The sequence below is a fragment of the Oryzias latipes genome, chromosome 13 (genome assembly GCF_053564925.1).
Source record: "Oryzias latipes strain Hd-rR chromosome 13, Olatipes_Hd-rR_3.1".
NCBI lineage: Eukaryota > Metazoa > Chordata > Actinopteri > Beloniformes > Adrianichthyidae > Oryzias > Oryzias latipes.
The window spans coordinates 7,329,774-7,356,057 of NC_136249.1; the positions used below are offsets into that span (position 1 = coordinate 7,329,774).

Here is a 26,284-nt window from a genome sequence, read left to right on the forward strand (position 1 = left end):
AACTGAGAAGTGATCTTGTGCGGTCAAAACATGACTGCCTTCATGCCCCACCTTAGATTAGCCCAGCTACACTGCAGGCCTGTGCATTTCCAGAGTATCAGAAAACCCCCCAGAAATAATCTAAATTAGTGTGTGTATTTCTTTACTTCCTGCGGTCTAGTACCAACTGACCCACAGACCGGTACCGGTACAGTACTTTCACTGCTGTAAAGTATAAAACACAACAAATATATATTTGTTCTTTCTGCTTACAGTTTCCTTAAATGTTCATGATTGTGTTCTTCAGTGACTCCTGGTCGTTTGTTGTGGTGTTTGCAGGTAGTGAAGGTCCTGGAGTCCCGGTGAGCTCAGTTCCAGCCTCTGAGATTCCCTACAGTCTGTCCTTTTCTGCACGAGTGTCCTCTCCTCGTCCAGTTTCCAAAGTAGAGTCCAGCTGTTCTCTGGAGCCTCTTCAGTACCTGAACACTGATCACACAGAGGCTGCTGTAAGTAAACAGCTGTGAGAAGTAGTTGTTGCTGAAAAGAAGATACAAAGGTTTCTTCATCTTTGTGTTGTTGGTGTGCAGGTGAAGCTGGCTGCAGGACACAAGTTTGACAGAGATGTTGAGCTGCTGATTTATTACAAAGATGCTCACCAGCCCTCTGCTGTGGTGGAGACAGGACAGGACTCTGCTGAGCCTGGTGAGAGAAAACTTGTTTTTGTGTCTACACATGAAATTAGTACAAACTAGAATGTGTGTATTTTGTGGTTCCTGTTGTGTTTCAGGGACTCTGATGGGTGTTCCTGTGGTGATGGTTAGTCTGTACCCAGAGTTCCCAGAGTCTGTGATGTCCAAACGCACCTCATGTGGAGAGTTTGTGTTCTTGGTGGATCGATCTGGAAGCATGCAGTGTCCGACCAATAACAGGAACCAGCAAGAGACTCGCATCCGCAGTGCAAGGGTATTCATCCAGTGTTCAGTCAGTCATGAAAACCTTTCTATCTGTGTGAGATCATGGTCTTCATCAGCTTCTATTCTCTCTCAGGATACTCTGCTGCTCCTGTTGAAGAGTTTACCAATGGGCTGCTACTTCAATATCTATGGTTTTGGAGACGGATATGATCACATTTTCCCGTCAGTGATTGAGTTCAATATTATTATTTATGTCTTATCTTCTATAAATTAATGTGGATTTCTGCGGTTTCTTGTTAAAAATGTGGCTTGCTTTAAAAATGAGTTAAAATTGTGTGTAATCTTGGTAAATGATGTGTCATGGTGCAGTCTTCCCTTTGACCTTTGTGTGTTTCTGATGGCAGGCAGAGTGTGGAATACAGTGAGAAGAGCATGGAGGAGGCTCTGAAGAAAGTTGAGGTAATGCAGGCTGATCTGGGAGGAACAGAGATTCTTCAGCCCCTCCAACACATTTACAGTCAGCCCTGCATCTCCAACCAGCCTAGACAGGTATTTCATATTTCTCTGTTATCCTAAATTTCACATGTGTCAAACTCAAGGCCCGCGGGCCGAATGTGGCCCGCCGTGTCATTTTATGTGGCGCGCGAGAGCATAAAAGTTTTTAATTTCTTAAAGTAAAAATTGTAGTTGATTATATATTATTTATGTGTAGCTGCTATTGTAATTATTCAATGTTTGCAGGTCTTAACATATGTTTTCTATGCAACTGTAATTTTCACTTAAAAAGTTATAATAAATTAACAATGAGTTATTTAGCATAATAATAATTACTTAATAAATAATAATAATAATAATAATTAAGGAGCAACATTAAGGAGTAGTTACGTTTATTTTTCATTACATTTAGTTACATGTGGAAGTTCTATCTGGCCCTTTGAGGACAGCCACTATGCTGATCTGACCCTCAGTGAAAATGAGTGTGACACGCCTGCTCTATTTCATAACTCCACATGTAGAAACAGCAAGTTAACGATTTTCAGCAATAAGATATTAAAGTTTTTATAAATGATCTTACATCAACTATTTCATGGCATTAAGCTTCTCACACAGGAGGCTCATATCTCCTGATTAAATCTTTCAAATGTATTTGAATTTCTTCTTAGATTCTGATATGTGGTAATATACTGCCTTGCGAAAGTATTCGGCTCCCTTGAACTTTTCAACCTTTTGCCAAGGTTGTGTCTCCCAGGTGGCTTGTGGCAAACTTTAAACAACACTTCCTATGGATATCTTTAAGATACAGCTTTCTTCATGCCACTCTTCCATAAAAGTCAGATTTGTGCAGTATACAGCTGATTGTTGTCCTATGGACAGACTCTCCCACCTCAGCTGTAGATCTCTGCAGTTCATCCAGAGTGATCATGGGCCTCTTGGCTTCATTTCTCTAGGGGTGTGACGATAACCGCACCACCGCACTTTTTTTTTTTTAATTCTGCATATGGTGCATGATTGGAACTATAATAAACACATTAAACACATTCATCTTTGCTGATAATTTACTTTTTCTGCTAGTCCTGTGTTCAGACTTCCAAGGGCTTCTGGGGGAAACGTTTCATTACTGTTCTCCTTCACTCCCTGCGCTGCGCCTGTCACTCCCTCTTGCGCTGCACGCGCTCCCTCTAACACACACAAGCGCGCTGTTTCAGCAGCACATACACATCCTCATTCTTCAACATAAGTTTTCGTCTTGCGAGGAAATGCGTTGTAATTATTAATTTCGATTGTATTCATTTCCATTATAAGCTGCGTGCGTTCTTGAGTGCGCGACACGGCCGCCCCCGCCGGAGGATTTTGTGTTGGGGGGGAGTTATAACTGTTCTCATTCACTCTGTAACACCATACATGAACGCGCACTGTTAGAGTGCGATGAATATCACTACATGTTTTCTTTGGAAAATATTTTGTGCAACGCAAAGTTAGGTGTCTGTAAAACAAAGGCGGAGCCTCCTGCCCCGCGTTCTTCATGGGTGTCAGGCTTCATGGCTACTGGAAAGGTGACAAAGTGTCTGCAGTCTGTTTATTACTGGGCAGTATATAATATTCTGAGAAGATGTCTGTACCAGAGAGCACAGGTGAAGCCTTGCATGCAGCTCCAGAGCAGTCCACTGCAGAAGAATCAACATGCACCCCCAACACACGTGTGCGCCTCTTCCTCCTACACACACAGTGCGCTGACACACTCACACACATAGTCATTCTACACACCTATATAGTTAGTTCATTAGATGGATAGTTAGTTGTTACTGTTATTTGTTAATACAGAATACTGCGTTGTAATTGTGTTCAACCACAACACCGCGCCCCCTGCTGGTTCATCACAGCGGTGATCAAAAATCCCACAGCGCCACAGCTCAAGTCTTCTCCTTGTCTGAGCTGAAAATTTAGACCAGGGATGTCAACGTCAAATGCACAGAGGGCCAAAAAAACAAATTGGCTATAAGCCGAAGGTCAGACTGGTTCAATGTTTATTAAATCATATTGAAATGGTTGCATGTAGCCTATTGAACCAAGACCTAATACAGTGTATTATTTAATGATTAAATGAATGATCGGGAAAACATTTTTCAGCAGGCACACAGACAAGAACAAACTGCCTTCAAAGAAAAATCACATGTCCTGTACATTAAATGAATAAAGTAATATTTTCTTATGGCTCTGTCAGTATGTTAAAGAGAAAACATTTTCAACGGGCAAACAGCAAAAAAGCAATTTTCCTTCAAAAACAAAATATGTTCCTTATATTAAGATAAATGCATAAATGAAACTGCATGTATTATGAACTGAAAATGCAATATTATGCTGCTCTATTATCCTACCAATTACTGCTTCAAATAGTAAAATGAGAAAATATAGAATGAATCACTTCAGTTGTATTCTTTCTCATGGTTCTTGTCTGCAATTTCCCCTGAGTCCATTAACTGAAAAATAAATATAAATAAAAAAAAATAAAAAAGATAAAATAAAATAAAATGCCAAAAATTATGGCACACAGACAAAAAAATACTTCCTTAAAAGAAAAATCCCATGTCTTGTAGAAACAAATGTAAAAATTTAACTGAATTAAAAACTAAATATACGTTAATGCTCTGTGATGCTCCCTTGTCTGAGGATGAGCCTGATACTTGGTGGTGTCTCATCTTTTGTACAAGTTCATCAATGTTCGGGGTAAGGCTCTGAGCTGAGGAAATCCTCAGGATTGAGTGAAGGTGCTGATCAGTAACACGGTTCCTGTGTGATGTTTTGTTTAGCTTCATCAAAGAGAACAGTCTTCACACAGGTATGTGCTGCCAAACATAGACAGCGTCTACGTAATTTACATTCTGTAAATGAAACGGCAACAATCATTAATGAATTCTCCTCTATATCAGACTATTCCATTAATTGGAATAAGTCTGTTTTATTACCACTGAACAGTAATGCAGAGCAAAGACTCAAAATACCAGTTAAATCAGGAAATATCAAATATCTAGGTATCAATTTTTCCCCCAAACTATCAGAACTGGTGCAGCTAAACCACACCCCATTAATGAAAGACATACAGGACGATCTAACACGCTGGACCAACCTGCCTCTGTCCCTTATGGGCAAGGTAGCCACGGTAAAAATGAAAATCTTACCCAAAGTTAATTATCTATTCTCGATGATTCCCACACAACCGCCATTAAAATGGTTCAAAGCATTAGACTCATCCATATCAAGCTTTTTATGGAACAATAAACCTGCAACAATTAGTCTAAAAACTTTAAAATCTGCAAAAAGCTGTGGAGGATTAGAATTACCTAACTTCCACAATTACTTTCTTGCAAATAAATTACAATACATCTTAAAATGGTTAAAAAATAATCCAGAAACCAACTCATGGTTAGACTTGGAACAGGCGTTATGTGGAAAGATCAACCTGTCAGATCTTCCATTTATTAGCCAAACAGTTAAAAAACAGGATTGTTTCAAAAGTATTAATATAAATGCCACTTTAACAGCCTGGTGGGAATTTCTCAAAATATCAAAATCATCAATTCAACCATGCAAAATGACACCCATCTGGAACAACCCAGACATCCTTATAAACAAAAACATGATCCACTTCCCAGCTTGGCAAGCAGGGGGCATAAAACAACTAGAGCACACAAATATTGCTAGAAGATTCATAACTCCCCAGGAACTTCAAGACAAACATGGAATAAATAACTTCTTGGAATATCAGCAACTTAAATCAATTATTACTAAATAGTTTAAATACAGAGACAACAATTTAAAACCACCAGATGTAGTTACCACTCTGATTAATTTCTCAATGAATAAAACTCTCTCCAAAATATACAAACTTTTATGTAATTGAGATAATAATATTTCCCCTTCCAACAACAAAACGGGATGCGGATTTGAGCATCAGCACAGATGGAAGCTTCTGGTCAGAATTTTGTCTAAACACCTTTAAACTGACAAAAAGTCCAAATCTGCAGCTAATCCATTTCAAAACTCTTCACAGAATTTACTACACTGGACAGAGGATGTTCAAGTTGGGTCTCAGTAACTCAGACATTTGTCAGCACTGCGTCGTAATCTACCCGACAGTTACATGCATGCACTGTGGTTCTGGGGGGGGGGGGCGACGCTTTCCGGCTCCTCTCTCTCTGTGTGGGGTGGGTGGTGCCGGGCCTGGGGTGTCGGCGCCTTCGGGGGGTGGGGCCCCTGGGCTGGGTGGGCCTGGCCCCTTTGCTGGGGGGGGGGGGGGGGGAGGGGGGGGCTAGGGGACAGCTGTTTGACCACCGGGGGACAGTCTACCAGCTGTCCCCAACTTACCCCCTTCCTCATGTAACCTCATATTGGGGTGAGGGGGTGGGGGGTTTAGCCTGCGATGCGCCTTGGGGGGGGCTACTTGGCAGTGGCCCCCCTCCTATGGTTGCCGTATGGAGTGGGCCCCCCCTCTTTCGGTTTTATTTGCACCTTAGACATGTAGGGTCCTTGGTAGGGGGGGTGCTTGGACATCACTGCCAGCAAGCAGCAGATGTCCTCCTAGCACCCTACCCGCCAATTTTAACCGCACCTTAGACATTTAGGACCCCTTGGTGGGGAGGGTGAGGGGACATCACTGTGAGTAATCAGGAGATGTCCCCTTAGTGCCTTGCCCACCAATTGTAACTGCACCCCCCTTAGTACACCCCCCCCTCCCCCCTCAATATATACATTCCAACATAAACACACACACATGCACACACACACCCTCTCAAACACACATACACGCACACACATTTTGCAAGGAAGGTGGGGCCTAGGACCATCTGTCCCCTAGCCCTTCCCTGGTGGGGGGTGCGGGCCCCTTGGCGACGGCGGCCGTGTCCCCTGGGTGCCGGCTTCCTGTTGGTGTCCCTGGGGGGTGGGTCCTGGTCCTTGCCCCTGAGCGCTGGGCCCCGCCAAATTTCCAACTGTGGCCGAGCCTGGTCGGGCCATGTTTACAACACCCCTTGTGGCCCCCTTTTTTCCCCGGGGTCCCCCCTCCTGGGTGGGGGCGTCGGGCCCCTGCCTTGCTCCTCCCTGGACCAACCGTGGGCCGGGTGGGTGGCTGCCTGGAGTGCGGAGCGGGTCTCCCTTGGGGGGTCCTGGCTCGTACCTGGGGTTGGGGCGGGGGGATGCCCGGAACTCCTGGGTGGTGATGGGGTGCTCGTCTGGGGCTGTGGGCGTCCTTCTCCGGTGGGGCCCTGCGTTGGGCTCTCCCGGCGCGGCGGGGGGGCTACTCTCCTGGTTGGGCTGGGGCGGCGCTCTCTTTCCCTCCGTGCTTCCCTGCTCTCTGGCTCTGGGGTCCTGCTGGCCCTGGCTTGGGTGGCGGTCTTGGTCGCCCGGGGGGCGGTTGTTCTCTGCCTGTTCCCGTGTGGCGTTGGCCTGCTGCGGCGGGGGTCTTGGGGTGGGGATGGCTGGGCACTCTCCCTCCTTTTCACGTTCCACCATCGCGCAGCTCGGCCATTGTGTCGGGGATGAAACGTGCAAACTCAGCAGCACCCACTCTGTCATACTTTTCCTTCAGTGTGTCATTGCACTGAAGCTCAATAACTCCATTTGTAGGTTTGGTGGTGCGCTTTCCACGTAAACTGCAAAAGGATTGCCGAGCAGTTGAAACCTGCATTTTTGGGCTTCAAAGTCAGCAAATCGGCGTCGGAAGTCGGCGGCACGTATGTTGAGTTTGTCAGCAAACTGGAACACAGCGGTAGAGAGCTTCTCTTTCATGGTCTGGCAACTGGGAAAGTGGCTCAAGTTTTCTTTCCGCATCTGCGTCTCCCACAGACTCAGCTTGGTTTTAAACGCCTGCACTGTACTGTACATATCAGAGATGACACGCCCCCGTCCATGCAGCTGCAGGTTCATCACATTCAGATGGCTCGTGATGTCGCACAGCAATGCCATTTCAGTCAGACAACTCTTGCAGAAGAATATTTATTTCACAACATCTTTAGGTTGGCATTCACAACTTGATTCACAACTTCGTTTTGGAATAAGGCTCCGTTCAATTCCTTGAGATAATTCTTTTCCTTACACTTTCGGGGAACAAAACCCCCAACACCAATATCATCCAGAGGAAGAAAATGTGAATGTATAATCACTGTGTAAATAACATGAGGTGTGTTTTCGGCGGCATTGCATTTTTATTTCATTCCATTTTCCAGTATGACTGCTATGTGTTTACCTGGCACCATTGACCATTGGGACGCTCCCATTCGAGAACCACTCTACGAAAGGAACATGCTATCTAGTGGATCTACTATGTGTTTACCCCGGCATCATTTACCGTTGGGCCGCTCCCGTTCGAGAACCACTCTACGAAGGGGAACATGCTATCTAGTGGATCTACTATGTGTTTACCCCGGCATCATTTACCGTTGGGCCGCTCCCGTTCGAGAACCACTCTACGAAGGGAACATTCTATCTAGTGTATCTGCTATGTGTTTACCCCGGCACCATTGACCGTGGGGCCGCTCCCGTTCGAGAACCACTCTACGAAGGGGAACATGCTATCTAGTGGATCTGCTATGTGTTTACCCGGCACCATTGACCGTTGGGCCGCTTCCGTTCACCAGGGGAGCATACTATCTGAAAGAGAGAGGGAAAAAAATGAAATGGGAGCCAACATAAGTACTCATACCAGGGGCCTGTTTCAGAAAGGAGGTTCAACCAACTCTGAGGTTAAACTTGAACTCTGAGTTGGTCAATCGAGAGATTAACAACTCTGAGTTTTCTGTTTCAGAGAAGCTGATCCGCGTTAGGTCAATCAATTCTGAGTGGACTGATTCGGAGTTAAGCGTGCGCACCGCGACTATAAGAAGCCATTATCAATGGAGCGCACACACACTGCAACACTACCCTTGTATTGATCAAGTGGTATAGGTTTATATGGGATTAAGAAAGTAAGCAGTGCTAGCAAATTGTGTTTCCAAAAAGTAATTGTTACATTAATCTAATTCAATGTCCCTGATTTCATTTTCATGTAGATGCAATCCTGCAGGAATTAAAAGATTATGGCAGCAGCTAAAAATGAAGTATAATAACATAATTCAATCAGGTCAAATTTGAGCATGTCATGGATGTAGGCTTTGTTGACAATATTTGACATATGAAACATCTACATAGCAATACATATCTAATGTTGTTTTCATTGTATATATGTAATTGACTGCAACGAAAAACGGTAAACGGTAAAAACGCTCAAACAAAAACATATGGGGAAATGACAAAAAAAATCAAGTCTAGGTCTCAAAATCCTCGCACGACGTAAATGTAATTCTCTACAAATTAATGCAGCCTCCTCGTCTATTGGGTCCTCCAAAAAAGAACAAGCCATTCTTGTCACTTAGACCGTGTCTGTGTGACGGAAATTTGGGCAATGAAGGTTAAAGCGACAAATACCGCTTCGTCTTTAAAAAGGGGAGGGGACCGGCAAAAACCTTGAGTTAAGGGGATAAAACCTGCTCCCGACCAGGTTAGGTTCACAGCGTAAGTAACCATGGACACTGACTCCGAGTATAAGTTACCTCTCTTTCAGAAACGGGTTTGACTTACTCTGTTTACTCTGGTTTAACAAACCTCCCATTCTGAAACGGAAAACCCAGGGTTTCCCTGATTTCAGGGTTAACCCACTCAGAGTTTACACTTAACCTCCTTTCTGAAACAGGCCCCAGGGGCCTGTTTCAGAAAGGAGGTTCAACCAACTCTGAGGTTAAACTTGAACTCTGAGTTGGTCAATCGAGAGATTAACAACTCTGAGTTTTCTGTTTCAGAGAAGCTGATTGGAGTTAGTTCAATCAACTCTGAGTGGACTGATTCGGAGGTAAGCGTGCGCACCGCGACTATAAGAAGCCGTTATCTATGGAGCGCAGATATTACGAGTCACCATGGCAACCGTGGAAAAAAAGAGGTCTGCGTATTTTTCGCCAGCTGAACTTGACGTGCTGCTGCAGAGTTACAATGAATATGAGCACATATTCCGGAAGAAAAGCAACACCGCTGCATCTGCAAAACAGAGACAGTTAGCGTGGGAAAACATAGCTGCTCAAGTTAATCCCTAAGTTTGTATTTAAATCATTGTTATAAAATATTGGCTGTAATAACTTTTTAAATAGCGTTAGGTGTGAAATAAAAATGGCGATATTTAGGTGTACTTTTGAAGTGTTATTCCTGGTGTAATTGCATGAAATGCTGCATAGTGTACAGAACCAATGGGGGGGGGGGGGTGGATTTAACGTCGGTAATGTTTAGAGGACTTTTTTTTGTTAACCTTCCCCTCTTGCAAACGTTGGTCAGTTTAATATTAATACATTCAATTGTGTTTTTAAAAGTGAACTTTTGTCTACCCTTGTATTGATCAAGTGGTATAGGTTTATATGGGATTAAAAAATTAAGCAGTACTAGCAAATTGTGTTTCCTAAAAGTAATTGTTACATTAATCTAATCCAATGTCCCTGATTTCATTTTCGTGTAGATGTAATCCTGCAGGAATTAAAAGAACATGGCAGCAGCTAAAAATGAAGTATAAAAACATAATTCAATCAAGTAAATTTGAGCATGTCATGGATGGAGGCTTTGTTGACAATATTTGACATATGAAACATCTACATAGCAATACATATCTAATGTTTTCATTGTATATATGTAATTGACTGCAACGAAAAACGGTAACGCTCAAACAAAAACGTATGGGGAAATGACAAAAAAATCGAGTCTAGGTCTCAAAATCCTCGCACAACGTAAATGTAATTCTCTACGAATTAATGCAGCGTCCTCGTCTATTGGGTCCTCCAAAAAAGGACAAGCCATTCTTGTCACTTGTCTCTGTGTGACGGAAATTTGAGCAATGAAGGTTAAAGCGAAAAATACCGCTTCGTCTTTAAAAAGGGGAGGGGACCGGCAGAAACCTTGAGTTTAGAGAATAAAACCTGCTCCCGACCAGGTTAGGTTCACAGCGTAAGTAACCATGGACACTGACTCCGAGTATAAGTTACCTCTCTTTCAGAAACGGGTTTGACTTACTCTGCTTTCTCTGGTTTAACAAACCTCCCATTCTGAAACGGAAAACCCAGGGTTTCCCTGATTTCAGGGTTAACGCACTCAGAGTTTACACTTAACCTCCTTTCTGAAACAGGCCCCCGATCTCAGAACGTAAAGCCCACGTCCGCAAACGCTGTGCGGAACTATAATTTTAGCCGCCATGAACGACCCGTATGATGACACTAACTTACATCCAATACAATGCTCCCGATGACATCCTATGCCATGCTGAAATAACCCCATATCCGAAGCTTCCATCTCATACTATGACGGGCTTAACGGCCATAAACATTTCATTTGGCATAATATTTACACAAGCTTAGTAACATCCATTATTCGAAGCTTCCATCACACTATGACGGGCTCAACGCCATAAACTTCCATTATGCATTCTACTTACACGAGCTCAGTAACTTCCATTATTACGAACTTCCAACGACAATACTACAACGAGCTCAACGGCCAGAATTACTATGAGTCATTGACACACTAACATAAATGAACTTACGAACCAATTTTGAGCTCCATCGCATACTAATTAATTTTATTTATTTATTTATTTTTAAATCGTCAATGCTTGTTTTTATATTTTGATGTGTTTTAATGTAAAGCACTTTGTTATATTTTTATATGAAAAGTGCTTTATAAATAAAGTTTGAATTAAATTGAATTGAATTAAAACCCAGAACATCCTAAAAAAAAATTTAGGCTTCCACCTGGCAAATAATTTTCTTTCAACATATATAATCCAAGAATTTCACATCCCTTCTGCCGCTGACATATAGATTGATTCAAGTCAGAAGTGTCATTGGAACGCAGAGGAGGTCCACCACCCCTTCACTTTCAGTGCAGCAATAGGTACGTTGAGCAGTCATCGTTGCAGCACCAGATCAGGGAATGCAGAGGTGACAATTGCCAGAAATGGAGCAGCTGACCGGGGAGTCAGCGTTCGCAGGCTCAGGATGCGATGAATAGATAAAGACAAAACCAGTATTAGTCTCGGCAAAGAACATATAAATAACCCAGAAACTGATCAGTGTCAAAATGCTTGAGTTAAATGGAATAACAGTGCTTTTAAAAGAACAAATCTGAGAAAGTGAAATTCGGTAGGAGTTAAGGAAAAGTCCCATTGTGGAGTCATCGCACAATAGAAACCACCAGAATCACAAATTCCAACAGAGAAGTGACAGTGAAATACAGAACCTGCACGAAATCTTAACACCAAATTTTATGTATACCAGTGGCAATAGAAGTAACCTTTAAAAGTTCCAGAGGGACGCACCTTCACAAGGTCACCGAGGAGCAGGCGATGGGAAGGGTAACCAAGGACCAAGGAGATTGTAGATGAGGAAGGTCAACATCCCACATAGCAATGGATTGCGGCTCGGCCGGATTTGATTCTTGTATCTGATAATAGTGAATCTCGAATAGGTGGGCAAAAAGCACAGACTACTGAAATGAATTGACCAAGGACGTCTGGATACTCCAAAGACGGGATGAACGACGTGCAGCACAACGCGAGAGATTACATAGGGGCAGAGAGGCACGCATCATAAACCAAAGATCTGAGCAGAAACAAATCCGGACGGCGGAGACCCATCCGTCTTCCTTAAATACAGTGGAACCGAAATCCAAAACGAGTGTCTGACGGAAGAATTTAAAGAGATGGCATAGTCAGCCGAGCGCAAACGAAACCAGAAGGAACACGAGGAAAAAGCCGCCGATGCCAAAATTAAAAGCGGAGGAACCGAGGCGCCGACAGTTCCCACACAATCGCGTCAAACCTGAACGTCCGAGTGTCACCTTAGGGCCGATCCAAAACAGAAAATGTGCCCTGAGAAAAGCCCATCATGAACTGCAAGTCCCAGGGTCCTTAAGGGCGTGACGTCACAGATGACTGCGACAAGCAAGAAAAAACCCGGAAGAAAACACATCACAGAAGCCGAGGCAAACGCACGCCGCTCACCAAACATTCCGGCGACTACGGCACCCAAAAACGCTGAGACATCTCCCGATCCCCACAGACAACCCGGAATGTGGCAGGACACCGCTCCGTAGACACGCAACGCGACACGCAGACACGCGACACGAGACCCGCGGCTCCGAAGACGCGCCAGGAGCCGGCAGCCGAAAATATAGGGGCAGACGCGGGGAGACGGACGTCCCTCCCCCCGTAAGAACGGGGGAGAACACCATGACGCAGAAGGAGAACAGCGGGCACAGAGAACTGCAAAGAATGAGCGCTGAAGGTAAAAAAGAATGAACAATTGTACACCTGACTTAAATAGGACGCTGAGCAGGTGAGTTAATTGACTGACCTGCCCTAGGGGAGTAACCTGTAATTCTGCAGTGTCTGCCCGAAATGCGACGAGTCGCTATTTCACACAGAAAAGTTTCATCTCGGAGCTCTGTTGTGTCTTTCCCTTTGCTTTCCATGAACAGACAGATCTCCTCACGCAGCTCGAAACATCTTTGCAGCACCTTTCCCTGGCTTAGCCATCACACCTCTGTGTGATAGGGCAAGTCACCATACTCTGTATCTAACTCGCCCAGAAATGCCTTGAACTGGCGGTGATTTAAACCTCTTGCTCTGATGAAGTTAACTGCCCGCGTTATGGTGCTCATTACATGTTCCATTTTCAAGGCTTTGCCACACAACGACTCCTGGTGTATTATGCAGTGATAAGCTGTCAGCTCACCTGTGACGTTTTCCTCCCGGATCCTCTCACGCATCCTTGCGACCAATCCACTCCTGTGCCCACACATCGCGGGTGCTCCGTCTGTTGTCAGTCCCACGAGTTTTTCCCAAGGCAGGCCCATCTCATTTACACATCTGGATACTTCTTCATACAGATCTTGTCCTGTAGTTGTGCCATGCAAAGGACGAAATGCCAAAAGCTCTTCTGTTATGCTCAGGCTGGAGTCCACTCCACGAATGAAAATTGACAGCTGGGCAATGTCAGATGTGTCGGTGCTCTCATCCACAGCAAGGGAATATGCGATGAAATCTTTTCCCTTTCCCACAAGCTGTTCTTTTAGATTGGTGGAAAGCTGGTCTATACGTTCAGCAACAGTGTTTCTGCTCAGGCTCACGTTTGAAAATAGTTGCCTTTTGTCTGGGCACACTGCGTCACAAACTTTAAGCATACAGTTTTTGATAAACTCTCCCTCTGTAAATGGTCGGGCGGATTTTGCGACCTCTTCTGCCACAATAAAACTCGCCTTGACGGCAGCTCCGCTTTGTGATTTTGCAATTGTGAACAGAGCCTGCTGGGACTTAAGACCTCGTTTTAATTCTTCCACCTTCTGTAGCCTTTGTTCCGTGTCCATATTCTTGTCTTGTCTAAAGCTGATGCTAAACACAGAGTGCCAAAAAAACTTTATTTCTTCAGATATGCTTTGGCAATTTCTATTCACCGGGAAAGGCAACTCACCTTCTCGCTTGCATCTGGAAATATCTGTACAGTTTTATTTGTCATACAACTTGTATTAAAAGTTGTACATTTATTTCACAGTAACAGTTTTTTTTTAACTCGGCTTCTGTGTGCTTTTGTGTGACTTCTGTCTTTCCTCTCAGTTGTTTGTCTTCACTGATGGAGAGGTGGGGAACACAAAGGAAGTTCTAGATCTAATTAGGAAGAATGCAGGTTCCCACAGGTGAAAGCACTAAAACACAGATTCACTGCATGTGTCCTGTGTTTGTGTGTTGTGTGTTTAACACCAGTGTGTTGTTTGCAGGTGTTTCTCTTTTGGGATTGGAGAAGGAGCCAGCTCTGCTCTCATCAATGGGTTGGCTCAGGAGGGCAGAGGTCACGCTCAGTTCATCACAGGAAGTGACAGGATGCAGGCCAAAGTAAAATAACAAACAACTAAATTCAATAAAACGCCTTTATTGAGCAAAATAAACATTTATATGTTATTCACTGTTTCCTAACCATCAGGTGATGCAGTCACTGAAATTTGCACTACAGCCTGTTGTCAAAGACATCTCTGTCACATGGGATTTACCAAAGAGAGTGTCTGCCACTGTCCTCTCTCCACCAATCACAACAATTTTCCAGGGTCAGAGGTCACTGGTTTATGCCCAACTGTGTGGAAAGGTACTGGTGAGATCTCCTTCAGGTTTTGTGTAGAAGTTGTGTGTTTGTGCATGCATTGGTCTCTAAACTGTATTTTGTTTTGTCAGAGTTCCCAAACAGACTGCAGTGTGACGGTGAATTACACTCTGGGAGATCATCCCTATGAGAGCAAACAACAGTTTAACCTCAATCCTGCAAAGGACACTGGGTAATACACATTCCTATTTATTGTGTTTTTCTGAGTTAAATGTTATAAAACATTAATTCTACAAATAAATTCTAATGTTTTCAAGTTATACAGAACAAACATAAAATTGACAAACATTTGTCAACATCCTGTGAATAAGCTAAGAACTAAAAGCAAATTGTCAGAATTTCTTCTGGTAGTTTCGACTGTTGCTGCTGTGAAGGTCTGACCCCAATGACTGAAACCCAAGAGCAGAGAAGAATCAGGCTGAGTCTGTAGAATGCGCCAAGCAGCAATGTAATTCATAAAACGCCACAAGGTGGAAACATGAAAACAAATCTCCTCACTGGAGGGAAATCTGCAGAAAGACAGAAGTATGCAAAGTAAAAAAAACAAACAAACAAAGGACTTGCAGACTTCAGTGTCGGCTGAGCAGGAGAACCACAGACCTAACAGGGACGCACCGACACTGTGGACTGAGTTGTAACGATCATCTATTTATTTTAGTGCTCTTTAGCGTACCTAGATTCTTTAAATTGATATATTTACACAACAGATTCAACTCTTTGTTATTCAGTTTCTTTTTATGCAACAAAAGAAAACCAAACCAACTCAAAAAACCCAAATGGCATATTAATTCTCGGTCTTTTAAAACGATTTGTTTTCTGTAAAGGTCCCGTTAATGTCCGTGATGTTGCGTCTTCCTTTCAGAGTTTACAGTAACTCCCGCTCCAAACACGTCATCCATAACGAAACGAAATCCAGACATAAGAAGGGAATCTTCTCACCCATAATTCGATTGTCCAGGCGAGTCCAAACTGAAATAAATCCAAAACGAAATCCGATGCGTCTGTGTTAGATGCGCTTCTTATTTTGTTCTCTCTTCAGGTCCCTTGTAAACTCCCTGAACTTCCTGTCTAGACAGGACGTGCCCCTCCCTCTCTTTCTTTGGTCCCCTTTATCAAATCAGACACACCTCCACACAGAGCACCAGGTGGGGGAGGAAGGAACCATTCAGGACGAGTGACAGTTGGCCTCCAAAACGCAGAGGGAGTCAGAAACAGAAACTAAACACTAAACATGTCATTACATGTGTTGTTTTTGCTGGAGAATAATCGTTTACTTCAGTTTGGTGGCTCTGCTTCAGGTGATAACAAAGGTTGGTGGTATTTCCAGTTTTAGAAGAAATATGCCTTCTGCACAATTTAAAGTGCATGTTACTAAAGAACTGAAGTACCGCCACACAAGGCCAAAGTTTAATATTTGAATCCCCATCCAAGTCGGCTGGTAGATTAAAAATAAATCTACTAGTAAACATATTTTTACTGGCCAAATTATAACACTATCTTACACCGAAATACCTTCTACCTTCTGAATTATTTTAAAGAAAATAAAATTGCATAAGAGTAATTTATAAATTGTTTGAACATGTCTCTATTGTCATATAACTGTAAACTCAAATTCAAACAAGAACAGATTTAAAATGGATTTCCTAATTCTTCTTCCAGGTGATCACATTTTATATTAGGCCATAGCAAAAACAGCCTGAAAACAATATAATGTTTTGGGTTATTGTTATTATATCATAAACATTAAAGCTGCATCTCTCACGAGGACAGGGCAGGAGGATTCAGCACATCTGACAGGGCATAATTTTTGTTGTGACATGAGCTCCATAAAGCTACAAAGATGCTGCTAAAACACAGTGGATTTAATTCTGTTATTATCTTAAAATAGTGTTTTTTTATGAATGTTCTATGAATTTTTTTTTTTTACTGGGGGGGTGGGCAGTGTCTTATATAAGTAGTTTGATGCAAACGTTTACTAGCCATGTGGCAACTAACCCTCTAACTTTTAATCACTAGAGTGGAAAAAAAATACAACAGGCGAATCTTGATTTTCGGACCCCATCAAAATAAAATTCTATTGCGATACTCAGTTCTCTATCCATAAAAAGTTATATTGCAATATATATTGATATCACTTTATCGTCCAGCTCTACTTCTGAGTGTCAAGAATACATTAAAAACATTATAGAATTTTCTGACAAACTCCATAAAAACCGTCATAAAACAGAAAAGTCATCCCTCACTATACAGTCAGACAAGGACAAAAGACTACAAATTGTTTCATTTTATCATCCTCACCTCCCTTTTTCCTTCTCTTCTGTTTGTAGGTTAACAGTCCACAGGTTAGCTGCTCGTATTTTGATTCGTTCTCTGGAGTCTGAGGAAAGAGAGAACAGAGGAAAGTCAGATGAAGACATGAAGAGGAAGGTGGTGGAGCTCAGTGTCCAATCAGGAGTGAGCAGTCATCACACTGCCTTCATTGCTGTCAACAAAGACAATGGTGATGCTGTTCAAGGACCTCTGGTGCGCAGAAATGTTCCAACCCCTGGTGAGTCAGCACCCATCCAGGTGCAGGTGGGGACCCGGTGGGGCCTTAGATTAGATTCTGTGTTTAATCATTTTGTTGCATTTTTTGTTAATTTCTTCTTCCGAAGGTCTTCCAATGATAGCGATGTGTTCTGCTCCTGTGGGTAAGTGAAAATAGGATTGAGAAAATTCAAAAAAAAAAAAAATTTTATTCTTTATTTTTATAATGAAAGAACACACAACAATACGTAAATAAACAGGTTTTATTCTGCTGGAGCAATATTCAGTCATTTCACAGTCTTGTGATGTGGCAATCGCACCAATTCTTGTAATTTCTTTTAAGGTCCTCAACTTTGTTTAATCACCACAGCAATGCTGCAACTTTGGCTAACAGCTCTCATTTATGATGCTGGTCAAACTGTCACTGCCAATCAAGTTTAGAGGCTCAAACAAAACAAACAAAAATCACAGCTAAAGGTCAAGTTTATTGGTTTTTAAATATTCTTCATGAACGTGGACGCAATCGGTTTTGATCGCTTGATAGAAGATCTACCGTTACACTGAGCGATGCAGCAACTAATCTGAAAGACAAGATCATGTCTAGAATGAACACCAGACAACCTTGACTCTACCCACAAGGGTTAAGCTGACATACCTCCTTTTTGAGTGGTGGTATGACAGAGAAGGTTCAGGGTGGGGGAGGTTTGGGGTCTACAGGGCACGAGACCACTTAGCACCCATTCAGGTGCAGGTGGAGACCGGGTGGGGCCATAGATTAGATTCTGTGTTTAATAATTTTGTTGCATTTTGTGTTTATTTCTCCGTTTAAAGATCTTTATCTTCACTATCCCGTGGACCTGTATTGTGCTTCTATAGGTAAGTGAAAATAGGATGGAGACAATTAAAAAATATTATTTTCTATTCTTTATTATTAAAATGAATGAACACACTACAAAATGTAAATAAACAGCTAAAAATTATTTTTAAAGTAATAATTGGGCATTACAGAGATTCTTTTATTTAATATATATTGACATTATTCAGTTTTATTAAAACATTACTTTTCTGTAGTTTGTGACAAAAAACAAATGTTCTTGTTTTTCATGTTGCTGACTTAAATCCCTGTTTACATTTTATTCTAGTGGAGCAATATTCAGTCTCCCAACATTTTGTGATTTGACAATTGCACCAATTCCTGCAAGTTTACTCAAAAAAAAAAAGGTTTTCGATGATTTTATTAAAAGGCATAGATACTTCTCTTTCTGTTGAAGATAAGTCACACTTTTTTCTCCTCCTGTGTCACTGCCAAGGTTTCTCCTGTTCTGTCCACCCCTCTGAGTCTGCATTTCCATTCTTCTGCACCTTTTTTCTCTCTGAAAATACATTTAATAAGCTGGTCTTTCAATTTGATCTGCAACATTTTTTTCACACTGTAGAATAGAAAAGCGGACTCCTCCTGCTCAGCTATAACCACCAATGATCCATGGGGCAAGTGGAGTAGAGATCAACCAATAGGCAGACTATTTATTAGTTATATTGTAGAAATGTATTAGTATTATTTTCCTGACTTTTTTCTTTGAGTATCACAGAAAGTTATTTGGTTATTTTTTATTTCATAAATAGTGTTGTTTAATTACATTAAAAGGATTATTTTTCGATTTCCTGACTTGTGTTCAGTAAAAGAGTGAACGGACGGAATACTGGACTGGCCCTCCTGGTTAGGGAACAATGGAGGCTGGAAACCATAGGCACATTGGAATGGGGAACTTCCCGTAGCGGAGCAGACCAAGGAATTATGAGCATATTCTACCCACAACAATTGAGATGCCCATGTCGACGGCGTTAGGGAGGGAATGCATCTGAGCGCCGTCCCCACCTCCTGGTTTAGCCGCTCGGTCTGGCCGTTGGATAGCGGTTGAAAACCAGAGGAAAGGCTTATGGATGCACCCAACTGGGAACAGAACTCCTTCCAGAAATCAGATGTAACTTGACGCCCCCGGTCAGAAACTATGTCAGTTGGAAGTCTATGAAGCCTGAAGACATGTTGAAGGAGTAACTCAGCTGTTTCCTTGGCAGAGGGCAACTTGGGTAAGTGAGCCATCTCAGAGAAACGGTCTATAATGGAGAGGATCACTGTGTTACCATCTGACTCAGGGAGGCCAGTCACAAAATCCAGTGAAATATGGGACCAGGGTCTCTTGGGAATAGAATGAGGATATAGTAGTCCCGCTGGATGTTGATGGGATGGCTTATGTCAGCAGCAGACAGGGCAGGCAGACACGAATTCCCGAACATCTTTTGCCTGCATGGACCAACAGAACCTTTGTTGGAGGAACTTGAGGGTGCGGCAAATGCCAGGGTGACACGTGAGGCGAGAGGAGTGAACTCATTGGAGAATCTCTGAACGGAGATGAGCAGGCACGAACAGCAATCCGTCAGGACAGGAATTCTGAGCTGGATGTGCTTGTGAGGCACCCTTCACACTGTCCTCTATGGGGCAAGAGACAGCTCCAGACAGATGAGATGAGGGAAGAATAGACTCTGGATCTTGTAGAGTTCCCATCTCCGACTCCTCAAACTGTCGTGAAAGAGCATCTGGCTTCTGGTTTCGTGATCCAGGATGGTATGAAAGAGTGAAATTGAAATGTGTGAAGAACAAGGACCAGCGTGCTTGACAAGAGTTCAGGTATCTCGCAGAACGAACATACTGCAGGTTTTTATGGTCAGTCCACACCAGAAAAGATTGTGATGCTCCTTCTAACCAGTGATGCCACTCCTCCAAGGCCAGCTTGACTGCTAGTAGTTCACGATATCATAATTCTTTTCTGCTGGAGACAGGCAGCTCAAATGCAGAGGGCAGAAAAGGAAGTGGGAACTGGTTCTTTCTGTTATTGATCTCTTTTATTTCATTTAAGCCCCGAAAGTCAATGCAAGGACAGAGACTCTTGTTTTTCTTTCCAGCAAAGAAGAATCCAGCCCCAGCTGGAGAAGAGGATGGGCATACAATCCCAGCTGCCAGAGCATTATTTATAAATGTCTCCATAGCTTCCATTTCTCGTCCTGGCAAGGGGTATAACAATCCCTTGGGAGGAGTTGTGCCAGGCAGGAGATCAATGGCACAGTCATAGGGATTGTGAGGTGGCAACCATTCTTGGTGTCCTGGATCATGGTGTAGCTCCTGCTGCTGGTGAAGGCCTAATGTAGGGGATGTGAGGGATTCATCATGATAGCCCATGATGGAAGTACAGCCTGGACTGGCTTTTCTTGTAAAGCTGGTCCGTGTTGGTAGTCCAGTCCAGCTTGTGGTGCCCCCCCCCCCAGGTACTTGTAGGTCTCTACCATCTCCACGCTTTCTCCCTCTATGTGCACAGGCTGAGGTGTTCGGGCTTTCCTTCTGAAATCCAGAACCATCTCCTTTGTCTTCTGGATGTTCAGCTGCAGCTTATTCTCCCCGCACCAGGCCACAAAGTCCTCCACCGCCTGTACTCCCTCTCCCCTTCTCCTTTAGTGTATGCCACAATAGCTGTATCGTCCGAGAACTTCTGCATGTGGCAGATCAAGGTGTTATAGCGGAAGTCGGACGTATACAGCGTGAAAAGAAGAGGCAACAGCACTGTCCCCTGTGGTGCCCCTACACTGCAGCTGAGGGTACTGGAGATAGATCCCCCCTCTATCTCACTGTTGGTCAGATAGTCCATGATCCAGGACACCAGGAATGGTTGTACAGTCATCTTGGTGAGCTTCTCCTGCAGCAGGTGAGGATGTACGGTGTTAAAGGCACAGGAGAAATCATAAGAAAAGCATTCTCACAGCGCCACCTCCTTCGTCCAGGTGGGAATAGGTGTGGTATATTAAGTAGAGGATTGCATCCTCCACCCCTACTCTTTCCCTGTATGCGAACTGTGGTGGATCTTGGACATGCTGCACCTGTGGCTTCAGTTGCTGAAGCACTTGACTCTCAAAGGTCTTCATAACATGTGAGGTCAGTGTTAGTCCTTGTTTTCTTTAGGGTGCTTGACCTTCGGGAGAGGGGCAATACTCAAAGTCTTCCAGAGAGATGGAACATGTCCCACATTTAGGCTTAGGTTGAAAAGGTGCTGAAGAGGAGAGCCAAGCTCATTTGCACATGTTTTCAATAGTCTGGGACACACTCAGTCTGGACCTGCTGCTTTCCTGATGTTCAGTCTCTGCAGTTCTCTCCTCACCTGATGTTCTGTGATGTGGTGGGGGCACATCCTGCAGGTGGAAGGTGTGGATCACATGTAGAGGACACAGGAAGAGAGAAATCATGGCTGGTTAATGATGAAGGAGCAGCCTGAGCAGCTGGGCCCTCCTCTGGCTGAGGGGTGAGGGCAGGCAGTGGGAAGGGCACAGTGACTTTCCCCCTCTACCTTTGTCACCTTCTTGCACCCTGTGATGGTTTTCATGCCTTCCCATACTTCCCTGATGTTGTTTTTCACCAGTTTCCTCTCCACCCTGTCTTTGTAGGTATTTTTTGTCTCCTTTAAGCAGCTCCTCAGTTCTGTCTGCCCCTTTTTCATTTCTTCCTGATCCTTTTTGTTGAAAGCTCTCTTTTTTTAAATTTAGAATCACTTTCACCTTCCTCATTATCCACGGTTTATTATTTGCAAAGCAATGGGCTGTTTTTGTGGGCACAATAGTATCCACACAGAAGTTCATATAGTCTGTTACGCACTGAGATGCTCCCTCAATGTCCTCTCCATAGTGATCCAGCAGAACGCTGCAGTCAGTGCTTCCAAAACAGTCCTTGATCTCCTCCTTCGCCTCAGGTGTCCACCTCCTCACGCTCCGTTTTATTGCAGGCTGTCTTCTCACCAAAGCTGTGTATGTAGGCTGTAAGGAGATCAAAACGTGATCTGATTAGCCGAGAGCGGGGAGGGGTGTGGCCTGATAGGCATCTTTGACATTGCAATAAAACAAATCAATGGTCCTGTCATTGTGAGTAGGGCAGTTCACGTACTGCTGCATAGATGACAATGGGGAATCCAGGGATTGAAGTCCCCTGAGATGACCACAAGTGCCTGTCAAGGTTGTAATAGTTTCGGATTTTTTATTAGTTTTAGTTTTTATTTCGTTTTGAATTTTTGTTTTTAAATTTATTTAGTTTTAATTAGTTTTAGAGGCAGCTTTACTAGTTTTTATTAGTTTTTATTTTTTGAAATTGCTTCGTTTTAGTTTAGTTTTTATTAGTTTTAGTGTTAGTTTTAGTTTTCTTTTTTTTTTGTAAATTAGGATATTTGTCATGTGCTTGATTCAAAATCACCAGAATAAGTATTGTATAATAAAAACTCAATCAATGATACATTTTGAAACACTTATTATTCAGAGGACACAAGGACAACCATCCTTAAATTAAAATACAACAGCCGATGACAGCATTACGTTACCTGCTCTCGCTTCTTTTTCGGGGGAGGGCGGGCGACAGGCTAGCTTGTCTAGGTACTGTTGATTTGCGCTTTTGTGTGCGCTTAAATGTACTTTTCGTAGGGTTTTTCCCTTTGAGGAGCGTTCCACAAATTTTGTCTCCTGCTTCGACTACAAAGCACTTACTTTAGTTTTCGACGCTGTTATATTCAAAACAGTCCCAAATAGGACTCTCCCGCTTTCTCCCAACTTTTAATGCAGCCATCACGCTCATGTAAATGTCTATGACCACTATAGCCGGCGGTTTCTGACAGACATCATGTGACGTCACAGACAACGTGATGCCGTAGGAGTCAAATACACAGTAAAACTAGCAGCGTGAAGTAAATAGATTTTATTTCAACCCAAAAGACTTATGTATTAACAAAGACGAAAACTAAGTATGTTTTGGGGTTAATATTATTTAGTTTCAGTTCGTTTTATACACACACAACAAACAGTTTTAGTTAGTTTTCGTTTTTTTGAAAACTCTCGTTTCTATTTTTATTTCAGTTAACGAAAATGTTTTTTCAGTTCTAGTTTTAGTTTTTTCGTTCATTTTCGTTAACTATAATAACCTAGGTGCCTGTGGGTGCCGTGCTTGTAGTTCCATGCATGAAGAGTAGAAGTCCCAATTACTCTCCCCAGGGACACGAACCATGAAGGGGAGCAGCACTGGTGACCCTCCTTTGGACCAGGAGACATAGCCAAGGGGAAAGAATGGTGACCATCCTCAGGGACGTGGGACATGAAGTGTGGCCTTGGCGACCCTCCTCAGGAACACACATGAAGAGGAGCGGCCCTAGTGACCCCTCCACAAGAAACTTGATACTTGAAGGATGGTCCCGGCAATCCCCCTCAGGAACAGATTGGCTGGATGTGGAACAATGCTGCAGGAACTCATCTGGCGTGGCATGGAATGGCATGACGAAAAACTCCCCTGCTGGGTCCAAGGTGGTCAGGTCATTCTGTCAGGAACTGGCGGTGGAGGACCCAAAATGCAGGAGACCAAGCTTGGTGACAGGAAATAAAACATTTAGTAAACAAACTGAAACATGACAAAACTATGGGGAGAAACAAACCGGTGACAAAACAGAGCAGATGACCTGACAAGGATGAACAGAAAGAAAGACACTTAAATAGGCTGAGGGGAATTAACTGAACTGAAGACAGCTGTGGATCATGAACCTGAATGGTGTGACTGACAAGAAGGAAACCAAAAACATGACAAAGAAAACCAAACCACTGAATCCTTACACTTCTTTTGCAGATGCAGCCGTATTACTTTTTTGATGGGCGTATAATCTTCATATGCTGTCATTAAAATCTCTTACTCTGTCTCACTGAAGTATAGCGCTTTCTTTTTTTCTCCACGCGTTTCCATGGTGACTCGGGATATCGGCGACCCATTGAGAATGCCTTTATGTACTTGCCATGCACGCTTATTAACCCAGGGTTACCAAGTCTAGCGTAATTACGCCAACTCATATCCAGTCTTTTGGAATGGACATACCCAGAGTAAGCAAGTTCAGGCGGATTTCAGCCAGAGTTCAGGGTTAAAGTCAGGGTAGTTTAATTTTACTTTCTAGAATACCCCCCTGGACTCTACACAACATTTGTTTATTTGTTTGTTTGTTAAGTTATGTATAATTAATTATTCATTTTAATACAATCATTAATTTTTTTTCTAACCCTTGCTGCCTGTATGTTCAGTCACACACCTTGGGCTTCTTGGGACCAACACTACTCTGACCTGTCAGAGTGCCTAGCTGTAGTGTGTAAAGCCTAGTGAAGGTTGTGGGAGAAAATCCCAGGAGTTAAGCATTTTCTGAAATACTCAAACCAGCCCGTCTGTCACCAACAAACATGCCATGTCCAAAGTCACTCAAATCACCTTTCTTCCACATTCTGATGCTCTGTCCGACCATGTCTACATACCGGTAAATACATTAGGTTGCTGCCATGTGATTGGCTGATTAGAAATTTGCGTTAACCAGCAGTTGGACAAGTTTACCTAATGAAGTGGCCAGTAAGTGCAGATTTCAAGTTTTTTTCAATGCCACACTGAGTCAACTCAATGAAAGATCTGATTACGGTGGACCTGAAGTGCATTTTATATCAACAGATAACTACATGCAAAAAGATGTTAAAGATCATAAAAGACAAGTAAAAAATAAACAAAGAAGAAACTGGAATATGTAAATAGGAGTCATTTCTAATTGGGTGATGAAATCTCAGTTTTACTTTCTAATTTGCCTTTAATGTTTATATAAAAGTTAAAATGGTACAGGAAATCATTCCTGCCATCAGACTCTACAAATCTTCTGCCAGCCATGGGTGTACATGGAAATAAGAGTTTTGCCTGTATATTTTTCTTCCCTGTATATTATGTATTTATTTATTTTAGTATATGGTGCTGCTACTACAACTGAATTTCCCTACAGGGAATAATACAGTTAATCTTAATCTTAAAACTCTAATAAAAAACAACAACATTTTATATTTAAAAAACAATTACAATTTGAGAAAAGAACCAGAAGTGAATTTTAACATGTTTTTTCAATATTTACAGGAAGTTCGGAGTCTGGAGGTAAGATTGATCTCTTCTGAAATCACCTTCTGTTTTCTTTGTTCTTCTCTTTATGTATAAATCTACTGTTGAAAGTCACCAAGAAGAAAAAGGGGATTAAAAATGACAACATAAACTTGTTCATAAACTTATTTTCTATTAAAAAAATTAACCTTTGCATATTTTTCTTTATTTCATGTGGTCCTTGTTTTGGACAAGTTAGACGACTACGGTAAGAAAAACACTAAAATGTTTTTTTATGATAAAGTCTACTGTGAATACAAATCCCTTTTTTTAAAACTTTGAGAAATTAAAATCTTACGGAGCCCGGGACCTGACATGGGTAAAATAATAAATATTTTGTTCCCACAAAAGAATATTCCCTTTCCACGAAATATTTTATTTGTGCTAACAAAATAATTATTCACGTGATAAGTCATTCATAATCACGAATGTTAGCAATACTTGGATTTACAGCATATATTTTCACATTTCTGTCTGTGTCTGTCTCATTACATTGCATGGAAACATTTTTCCAAAACACAAAATAACAATTTCTCTCAAATAATCTTCAGAAATCTGTCTAAATCTGTTAGAGTGATCCCTTCTCCTTTGCCGAGATTAACAATCTCGGCAAACTGCAGAACTGCATTTGGAGCAGTCACTGCATTCTCTGTAAACCTTAGAGATGGTTGTGGGTGAAAATCCCAGGAGATCAGCAGTTTCTCAAATACTCAGACCAGCCTGTCTGGCACCAACAACCAAAGTCACTTCGATCACCTTTCTTCCACATTCTGATGCTCTGCTTGAACTGCAGCAGACCATCTTGACCATGTCTACATAAATGCATTAGGTTGCTGCCATGTGATTGGCTGATTTGCATTAACCAGCAGTTGGACAAGTCCACCCAATGAAGTGGCCAGGAGGGGGAGTTTTTAAGTTCTTTTTTAATGCCACACTGAGTAAACTTGATGAAAGACCTGATTACTGCTGTCCTAAAGTGTATTTAATATCAACAGATATAAACACTACACTACACTACTACACGCAAAAACATGTTAAAGATCATGAAATACAATTAAAAAATTAACAAAGAAGACATTGGAAAATATGGATAGGAGTCATTCCTGATTGGATGATAAAATCTAAGTTGTCTTTCAAAT

General features: G+C 42.5%; 1 protein-coding gene across 1 annotated transcript; it reads left to right on the forward strand.

Annotated features, from left to right (window-relative positions):
- Window positions 1-400: 400 nt before the first annotated feature.
- LOC101155213 (von Willebrand factor A domain-containing protein 5A-like) lies at window positions 401-25,177 on the forward strand. The gene is made up of 12 exons (XM_020708471.3): window positions 401-485; window positions 567-681; window positions 767-942; window positions 1,027-1,115; window positions 1,298-1,442; window positions 14,065-14,144; window positions 14,226-14,340; window positions 14,429-14,587; window positions 14,674-14,774; window positions 16,930-17,150; window positions 17,960-18,004; window positions 25,125-25,177. The coding sequence occupies exons 3-12, from the start codon at window positions 775-777 to the stop codon at window positions 25,160-25,162; spliced, it is 1,161 nt and encodes a 386-aa protein (XP_020564130.3). The 5' UTR covers window positions 401-485; window positions 567-681; window positions 767-774; the 3' UTR covers window positions 25,163-25,177.
- Window positions 25,178-26,284: the final 1,107 nt, after the last annotated feature.

Bases quoted from the DNA above. Each gene is read 5' to 3' on its own strand.
- LOC101155213 (XM_020708471.3), top strand. From the start codon at position 775: ATGGGTGTTCCTGTGGTGATGGTTAGTCTGTACCCAGAGTTCCCAGAG. The intron at 943-1,026 runs GTATTCATCCAG...ATTCTCTCTCAG, and splicing joins CTCGCATCCGCAGTGCAAGG to GATACTCTGCTGCTCCTGTT. The intron at 14,145-14,225 runs GTGAAAGCACTA...TGTTGTTTGCAG, and splicing joins AAGAATGCAGGTTCCCACAG to GTGTTTCTCTTTTGGGATTG.